The sequence below is a fragment of the Caloenas nicobarica genome, chromosome 2, assembly GCF_036013445.1.
Source record: "Caloenas nicobarica isolate bCalNic1 chromosome 2, bCalNic1.hap1, whole genome shotgun sequence".
NCBI classification, from domain to species: domain Eukaryota; kingdom Metazoa; phylum Chordata; class Aves; order Columbiformes; family Columbidae; genus Caloenas; species Caloenas nicobarica.
The window spans coordinates 33,738,766-33,748,170 of NC_088246.1; the positions used below are offsets into that span (position 1 = coordinate 33,738,766).

Below are 9,405 nucleotides of genomic sequence, written 5' to 3' on the forward strand. Positions count from 1 at the left end.
GTTGTCATTATCCTCTAGTTCCCTTATCCCTTTTTTAATAACTGAATAATTCCAAGTGGCAGTTAGGAAACTATAGAACTGGAAATGCAGTAATTGCCCTAAATAGCACAGTTTTTCTCAATGCCCACTTTCCTGAGGTGCAACATTTTCCCTATATGCTTTAGCACATGACAGCCAGCTAGCTTGAAAATATGTCAGACACACAACAGTTGAAAAATTGGTTTTCTGTGTTTTAAAGCAGATAGTGCAGAATGTGCTTTCCTCCATGGAAACACTGATTTTTTAAAAATACCTTTAGTATAATAAAACAAAGTGTAATTGCGTGAGCTGAGAAAGCAGGCCCTGATTTACACTAAGAAATGCAAGGTTATTCTAATATAACAAGAGAGTTTTGTCCTTTTATCATAAAGGTAGTGAAAGTGTGAGGAAATTTGTTCACATCTTCCCCCAGCTCTTTCTTCCCAAAGCTAAACCAGAGGTCACTTCATGGAATGTAACTGAAGTGTGGCAGGTTTTGGCAAGTGCATATTTACAACCATTTGTACTGAAAGATTTGTTGGAGTGCATCATGTATCCTTACTCTGCTGTCTTTACAGCTGTGAAGGTGTTGATGGCTGGATTAGCCATCGCATCGACAAACAGTGTTTGAGATTTCATTTCTTGTCTTTTGCTTCCACATTCCTAGACTGGAACCAAAGGAGAAGCCAACACCCTTTGATCACTGTTTAGCCTCGCCAGGCACAGGCCGAGGGTAGCAGGAAAGCCACTACGGCAGGCAGAAATGAAGTGGTCTTTTAAATCGCTTCAGCTGCGCACATCTCCCATCACCACTCTATTGAAAATTTAAACTGGAAAATGACAATGAAAAGTCGGAATAATGGGAAAAGCAGGACAAGAAATTCGATAGACATTGCTATGAGGTTGAAGAAGAGAGACTTAAAAGGTCAGAGAGCAAACGGGAATGGCCACAATCATCTGAAGGCGGTTGGAAGGTAAGTTGATGGACACCGGTTTGACCTGTGGGTCAGCAAACTAGTTTAACTCTACCTTGATCTGCACAAACGCAGAGAAAAGTTCCCGGCTCCTATCAAACAACTCAGTGCTCTTATCTGGAAGGGTTTAGTAAAAGTAAATCAACTACAAAAAGGAGCTATTCAGCCTTCAAGTGCTGGGTTTTGCTGGTAAAATAAAGAAAAAATACATGTGTTCTTACACAGCCTGGATCCAAACCGGCAGTTCCCAAGCGGCAGAAGCACATGCACCTTCTCGGGAGAAGGATGATTTTATCGCTGGCTCTGTCCCACTGCCAGACTGCCCCGAGAAGGAGTAACCAGTGCCTTAAACAAACCAGCAAGCTTTTGGCTAGTGGCATTTTGGTAGTGCTTTCTTTTCAGGGAAATAGTAGACAGGCAGTACTAGAAGTTACCTACTGCTCCATTTCACTTCCCTTTTCACTTGGTGCTCAGCACATTCCATCAAGACTGAAACCTCCAGGTAACAGAAACACTGCCCCTCACTCCCACTGGGAAAATCTGGTGCTGCTATGCCACTTCATTTATGTGGCACTGGAAAAAAAAAATCAAACCGTTGTTTTGTTTCAGTAGGAAACTTTGCAGGCCTCTGACGGTTGTATCCATAATGAAGCAAATTCAAAATGCAGCTCAGAGAAGCTTAACCAGAACAATTTCTGTTTCCAGTGCACGTTTAAAGCCCCTTCTAATCCCTGCACCACGCACAAAACCAAAATGTTCAAAGCATCTGGAGCTGACTCGTCTGCACTCTTTCACACTCCACATTTTACTGCCTGCTGTTTAGGTTATCGCTAATTATGAGCTTTACATGTATGCACAACAGATCTTTCTGCTATGCAAATCCCACGCTCGAGCCCTGATTTTTCAGTACCCTCAAAGTGAGCATCACCTCCCTATGCAATCCAAGAGGCCAGATTTTCAAACAGGAGCAACATTTCACCCACATCCCCTCCAAAAAAAAACTGTTAAGAGAAAGTGTTAACAGGATTTTTTTGCCAAAACACTGAGGAAATGCCGTAACTACTTTTCTATCTCGAGTGAAAGACACCAGCTTTTAGAAAACCCTCACAATATTGTTTTTATTGTTGTTCAGGGACAGCTATGAACAAGGTTTAAGGAACATAGCAAGGGTGGTGGCGCTGGACCGGCTCGTTGGCAGCGCCTCGCAGCCCTTATAATAGCCCTGGTGCCCCGTCCTGCGGGGAAAACGCCCCCGGACAAGGGAGTTTTCGCTCGCGACTGTGAAGTTTCCCACCCCCGGGACCTGCAGAAGTTAGCGCGCACTTACGGCCATTAGCATCGCCCACAGCCGCAAACATGTCACGTGAAAATAAAAGCGGCGGACCACTTTTTATTTGGTCTTTTAAAGCAATAATGACTCTTAGTATTTCAATATTAAATTGACTTGGTGTGATAGGAAAAATAAAATCCAAGGAGTAGGTATATGCAAAGCAGCCCCTCATACACCGTCGGTTTTGCGAGAGGCACCGTATCGTTAGTTTGATAAAAATATTTAAAACAAACAAACAAACAAACACGTGTTCATGCCTTTCCTTGAGTTTCCTCTACTAGTGCATTATAAAAGGCACGAAGCAGACTGACAACTTTTTCGGTTTAATGCCTCAAAGCTGCTCTTATTAGGTGCCACAATTTACAACGGGATTCAATTCGTTGTATTTTCCCTTTTCTCTGAAGCCCTAGAGAACGACTCATGCCGTATACGTTCAGAGTAAATCATTGCCTGTAACGATGGGATTAAAAAGAAGAAAAACAATTGGCTGACCTAAGATAGAATGTTTTATCTGGAGTTTATTAATACCATTTAAAATATTACAGATAAAAATCAATTACATCTCATGCATTTAAAATGCAAATCTAAAATGTTCCAGCGAAGGGCTTTCCATTTCAATGTGAAATATCCAAATTATTTCAACATTACAATGAGACAATTAGTTTGCAGCATTGCAAACTGCGAATGTAGTGTCAGGAGTATTTATTAACATTTATCAATATTATTTTCAGGAAATACACATAGGCCAACGTTAGTTCAGCTTCACTTGGACAGTTTATTTAATACATGGGTCGTGGCAAACCCACTTTATGAAATATAGGAGAACTCTCACTGTAACTATACCTGAACTGCCAGCAAATGCAAATAAGTACATGCTCCATTAAATTAAATGTCATTCAACATTTATCAAATATTGTTTGCTTAATTACAGTTGTATGCCTACCTAAATTAATATTCAAGCAAAACCTATATCATGAAGTGCAATTTGATGTACGCTTCAAGGAACGAGTCCAGAAAAAGAATGTAGTGAACCAGGACTGCAACATTAACGCTTTCTTGTGACAGGAAAAGAAATTAGAAAAAAAAAAAAAAAAGGAAAAAGGAAAAAAAAAAAAGCGCTCAAGTGTACTTCAATATATTTTCAAATATTTACTGGAAGTAATTTACAAGAAAAATACTATACAAAATCGTCTCCTGGACAACTGCACCTCACACCGATACAATGGTGGAGTTATATTTAATTGTTAGCTAATCTAGAACGATTCCCGGTTGTACAAACCTATAGGTTCAGGCGTATTTTACAAATATTTTATTATCTCCCCCCGTCCCCGCTTCCCTTTTTGGCATTGGAACTACAGCTTCGCTTGAAACCCACGGTGCTTCTTCATTTGTTTGGAGATTAAAAATATACGACTTTTGACCTAATTATTTCAGCGTATTTCGCGATTCCTACCCAAACGGGAATTATACAAATGCGCTGGCAAACGGAATGAAATTTGGACTCGGGGAGTTAACGATTTGTTGAAATTTAAAAAAAAAAAAAAAAAGGCGCGGGGGGAGAGAGGAGGGAAAGCACCCCGCCGCTCCGATCCCGGAGGAGCAGAAGGGCTTTGAGCGGTTAACGAGATGAGGGCAGTTCTGAGTCCCAGCTCCGTTGGGATAACGACCGCGGCTGGCGGGCGCTGCCGTCGGAGCCCCCCGCCACGGGTCAGCCCCGGCCCGCCCGCCCGCCGCTCCGGGGCTCTGCTGCTGTACCGGCGCTAGCGGCGGAGGGAGGAGGTGCGGGCCGGTTTCCAGCAGGAAAGCGAGAGGGAACGTGTTTTCTTCCACTCTAAAGGCAACCCGAGGTGGGGGTCTCAAGGCGAAGCGCAGGGGAGGCGGGGGCTGGGGCTGCCCCACAGGGGGTCGTGGCCGTCCCCCCCTTCCCGAGCCGCTCCCCTGCCCCCGTCGCGGGCCTTGCGCGACCCGGCCGTACTGCTCTCCCCGTGCGAGGCTCCGGGCGGGCAGCGGGACGGCCGCCGGGGCTGAGCGCGGTCCCTGCGGAGCCGCGCCGGCTACTCACGTGTCCGCGTCCCCGCCGCGGGGCTGCGCGCCCGGGGGGGCGGCGGTCGGGGGCGGGGGGTGCGCAGCGGCCCAGAACCTCCGCCCGTCACTCCAGGCCGTTGCGGTGGCCGGGCTCGGGGGGCGGCAGCAGCTCCGGGGAGTGGCAGGGCGGGCTGCCGGCCGCGCTGTGCTCGCTGTCGGTGTCGCTGCCCTTCTTGCCGCCGGGGCCGCCGCCGCCGGGGCCGCCGCCACCGGGGCCGCCGGCGCCGCCGGGGCCGCTGTGGGTCTTGACGTGCTTGCTAAGGTGGTCGCTGCGCATGAAGCGCTTGTTGCAGACGGGGCAGGCGAAGCGCTTCTCGCCCGTGTGGGTCCGCAGGTGCCGCTGCAGCTCGTCGGAGCGGGTGAAGCGCTTGCCGCAGAACAGCCAGTTGCAGACGAAGGGTCTCTCGCCCGTGTGCCAGCGCAGGTGCGCCTTCAGGTGCGACGTCTTGCCGTAGACCTTTCCGCAGCCGGGGATGTGGCAGCTGTGCAGCCCTTTGCGCCGCAGGCTGGCCCCCGCCGGCCCCAGCCGCTCGGCCTCCTGGCAATTGGGGCAGTCGCAGGTGGCGCGGCCCGAGTAGCGGCGGGCTGAGGAGCGCGGCGAGGCGGCCAGCGGTGCGGTGGGGCCACCGCCCAGCATAGAGCCCCCGCCGCCGGCCAGCGGCGAGGGGGCCGAGTCCGGATAGGAGCCGGGCAGCACCGGCTTAAATCCGTCCATGAGGTGCTGCCCGGCGGGGCTCAGGAGGTGCGAGGAGGCGCCGCTGCTGAAGGCCGAGTGGCCCAGGCCCGAGTAATCCGAGTTGTAGCCGCCCAACGGCGAGTGGAGCGAGGTCTGAAGCCCGCCGGCCGCCGGGTGCAGAGAGCCGGGCAGCGCAGCCGCCCCGTTGGGGCTTTGCACGTCGATCCAGCCGGCGCTGACGTCCCACCAGCTGGAGGCGCCCGCCGAGCCTACCTCGCCGGCGCCCAGCCCCGGGTGCGAGGGCTTGAACCAGGACTCGTAGGGGTGCGCCATGCCCACCCGCGGATAGATGCCCTGCAGCCCCTCCACCGACGTGTGCACCTTGGAGATGAAGACGGGCTGGTGCGCCGCCGCCTCCTGCCCCGCCGCCCCTCCGCCGCTGCCTCCGCCGCCGCCGCCACCGGCGCTGCCCGGCGCTTGGAAGACGGAGTAGTCGTTAGCGAAAGGTGAACTGGCGGCCGCCGCGCTGCTGGAGGTGAGGGAGAAGGCGCTGGAGCCCGGCGAGCCGCCGCAGCTGAACGAGTCCGAGACGAGAGCGGCCGCCGCCGCCGCCGCTGCTGCCGCCGCCGCTGCCGCCGAGGAGCCGTTGCGCGCCGCGCCCGCCACGCCGAAGCCCGGGAGGCCGGAGCCCACGGCGCTGCAGCTGCCCGCCGAGGATGAGGAGGAGGAGCGTTTCCAGGGGTGGAAGCCTTTTCCGAAGGAGGACGCGCTGTCCGAGAGGGCGGACGGCGAGGGGCTGGGACTGCCGATCTTGTTGCAGGTCGCGGCGAGCATGGCCAGCGGCGTGGAGCCTACCCGCGGTTCCTCCTGCGGGCACAGAGGGGAGAGGGCCACCCCGCCGGAGTCAGGGACGGAGCGGCCCCGCCGCCGCCCGCCGCCCGCTGCCCCGCGCCCGGCCCCTCTCCGCCGCCCGGCCCCGCTCCGCTCTGCTCCGCCGCCCGGCCCTGGGAGCGAAGTTTCGCGACTCCCGCAGGAGGATTCCTTCGCCGGAGCCGACACGGCGACTCTGTCGCCAAGCACCCTCCAGGGCTTTTTTTCACCATCCAACCCTCCTCCCACGGAGGAGCTCGGGAAGGGTTAAAAAAGGGGGGAGGAAAAAAGACAGAGTAAAAAGTTGCGTCTGTTACCGTAGCTTCAAAAATGCCCCCGACACGGCGCCAGCTACGTTTCAGCCTGTTCGCTCTCGCCGGGACCCGGACGGTCCCCGACCCTCAGGCCAGTAATGCTGTTTTCTTAAATATAGAACTTCAGGATTATCAATTTACTCTTAGGGAAAAAAAGAAAAAAGAAAAAAAAGAAAAAAGAAAAAAACCCGCTTCCTTAAAAAAAAGCCGTATATACGTACCAACGATAATTAAATATATATATAAATTTAACATATGTATGTATACACAAGTTCAACGTACCTGCTGGACACGGCGGGCTGTGTTATTTTAAAGGGAAATAAAAAGCGACAATCTGTTGCAAATTACAAATTGGACACGAAAAACGATAGTACTGGGTTTGGGGTTGGTTTTTTTTTTTTCCTTCCAGCAGTCACGCGTAAAGAAGAAAGGCCACTTCTCCGGGGGCACAGGAATAGCACAGCCCAGGCGCTGTACGTTGTTTCTACAAATGCCCTTAAAACCTTTTCCTGCTCACTGAAAAGTGACTCTGCCCCCTTTCCCCCCTCTCGCTCTTTCTTTTCTGCTAAACTCACTTGTACTTAAGTTTAAAAAAAAAAAAAAAAAAAAAAAAAAAAGAAAAACCTGAATAGAGGAGACTGATAGCCCCAGTCAAGACAGGGGTTATTTTAACCCCCTCCAATCGACAATAAAAAGAAACTAATTAAACCAGCAAGAGAAAAAATCCTTAGACTCACCCCTAGAAGTGAAGTTGCCATCACACAAAAGTGCCCTCCTCTCAGAGGATCTTTTTTATATTGATAAATCAGAGGCAGTGTTTTTTTTAGAGGTGTGCAATACAATGATCAGTTCCGCCCATTCCACCACAATTGTAGCTCCCTCGCCGGCTTTGAAGTGCCGCTGAGCCGCCGCCAGCCAATCCCCGCTCCCGCCGCCTCGCTCGACGACGTGACTGCGTGAGGTCATCAGCGCCGTCGAGCCCCCGCTCGACGGCGCTGATGACCTCACGCAGTCACGTCGTCGAGCGAGGCGGACCACGGTCCTGGTACCGGTCCACAAGGGGCCCCGCCTCGGGTCGGGCTGCTTCGTCCCGGTCTCCCCTTTCCATCCCACACGGTGTCCCCCCCCGCCCCGCCCGCCCCGTGCGCGTAATCTGGCAACAGGTTAATTTTTTTTTTTTCTGCGGAAAGGTTTAGTCTTGCTTGGATTTTTATATCACCATCGTCTCATCGTTACTGTTATTATGGCAAGGACGGGAAAGTGAGGGAGCACCCTATTTCTCCGCGGGGATCCCCCCATCCCGCTCCCCTCTGCTCTGTCCTCCCTCTCCCCGTTCTTTTGGTCCTTGTCGCAGCAAGGTGGGGGGGAGACACTTCAGGCCACTGCTCTTCTCCTCTCGGCCTCTGTTTTGTCCCATTTCCGTGTCGTGGGGGTATTGGCTGTACATCATATCTATTGATTAAGGGGGTAACGTACATTATCATACTTTGAAGTAAGAGTGAAGTAAATTAATGAACTGCTTGCTTTCTCTGAAGGCTGACGGTTACCATAAATGTCGCGTTTCTCTCTGCGAGCTGCTCTGAATGATTTTAGCCTGTTGAGAAGGCGTGACAGGCCAGCCCAGAAGGAGGAAGGGGTGGGGGAAGGAGGGAACTCCGTTTAACAAATAAAAAAGAATTAACTTCATTGCTTTGGTCTCCTTCTGTAATGATATTCATTTTACAGACCTAATTCACACTTGTTTAAATTTCGGGTTTAATTTAATCAATACTATCACCCGCGAAGAGGGGAAGAACATTTACCAGAGATACTCCCTTGTATGAATGCTTATTAACTTTTTATCTGTACTTCCTTTATCTGCTGGGGGTGGGGAGTGACTATTAAGACATAGATCAGAAAGCGTAAGAGCAAAACAAGCACCGCGAGCAATACATTTTAGAGGAACAGAAAATCGCATTTTGTGGTGTGCCAGGTTAGGTAAAGAGATCGACACGCATTCTTTTCAGCCCCAGAAAGTCTGAGAGACTTTGCCATCTACAGGGAAAGGAGAAGGCGTTAGTGATATATATGTACACTTAGGAGAGTCTCGACGGGTGAGTCTTCTATTCGCATCCATATTTTGTCTGCACTTGTCTGCCCAGCGGAAACGTGTACTTTCTTGATCTTTTTCGTGTTCGTTTGTTCCGATGCGTACACTGGCTCTTTTGATTTGGGGCCGAAAGTCCTTAATTTCAGTTTTCTTTTCCTTTAGAAACACCGCTTTGGAAATTATGAAAAACTCGTAAAAATAGTCACGGGAGTCTATACAGGGGAACTCAACAGAGAAGGAAGAAAAAAAGGCAAATACACCAGAACCGAATAGAGAACACAAAACTCCTGTCAGTGGCATCGTCCTGCTACTCTGATAATTTCCCCGAACCTGGAAAAGCAGCAGACTCTGAACTTTGAGAGCGATGAGCCGATCTTTTCCCAATTCACCACGGAAACATCTGTAACATTCCCCCTTTGTACACATTGCCTGCTGGGCAAAGGATTTAAGGAAGCTTACAATTTTGTTTGCATTTGCGTTATTGACCACTGCACTTAAGGGTGCAGTACATTAACATAATATGCAGGTGGAAGCGGAGCGGGGAGCAGAAAGGAGAAGTTTTCCCAAAATTATTGTTATTTTTTTTCCAATTCGAAGTTTAATGTACGGGAGTAGATAAATGTTCGTGCTGTTTCTTGAAAACCTGTGGGATCCACTCTCAATAAAGCTAAAATCTATTAGTATTCTGTATGCATCTGCAGCATAAATTTCATTTGAATTTCAAATTTAATAAACCAGGAGGTTTTTAATCATCCCTGGTTTTATTTGTTTGATATTAACATGCTTATTGACCGGGTCTGTTGACCAGTTTGATCATTACAGGACAGCAAAAAGTTAATTAAAACGACCACAGCTCCTTAATCATATCATCTGTCTCATCCATGTCGCTCCCTTTATTACAGGCTATGATGGATAGTCTCCCAGATTAATTTCTCTGTTTCTTCGATTTGGACAACAGCTTTTGGGACCTAATTTACATCCTGGGAACAACTTGCTCAAGTCTACCTAACATCTTGTGTCTACAATATACATTAGCAATCTCGGAACTT

The 9,405-nt window shown here is 50.1% G+C and overlaps 1 protein-coding gene across 1 annotated transcript; it reads right to left on the minus strand.

Moving 5' to 3' along the window:
• Window positions 1-4,471: 4,471 nt before the first annotated feature.
• SP8 (Sp8 transcription factor) lies at window positions 4,472-7,233 on the minus strand. The gene is made up of 2 exons (XM_065629771.1): window positions 7,005-7,233; window positions 4,472-5,950 (listed from the first exon to the last, which is right to left on the minus strand). The coding sequence occupies exons 1-2, from the start codon at window positions 7,023-7,025 to the stop codon at window positions 4,472-4,474; spliced, it is 1,500 nt and encodes a 499-aa protein (XP_065485843.1). The 5' UTR covers window positions 7,026-7,233.
• Between the last annotated feature and the right edge of the window lie 2,172 nt (window positions 7,234-9,405).

What these genes read in the sequence shown, in the direction of transcription:
- SP8 (XM_065629771.1), bottom strand. Translation starts at nt 7,025, where the DNA reads ATGGCAACTTCACTTCTAGGG. An exon ending in TGGCAACTTCACTTCTAGGG is followed by an intron (nt 5,951 to 7,004) that starts GTGAGTCTAAGG and finishes CTGTGCCCGCAG; the next exon opens with GAGGAACCGCGGGTAGGCTC.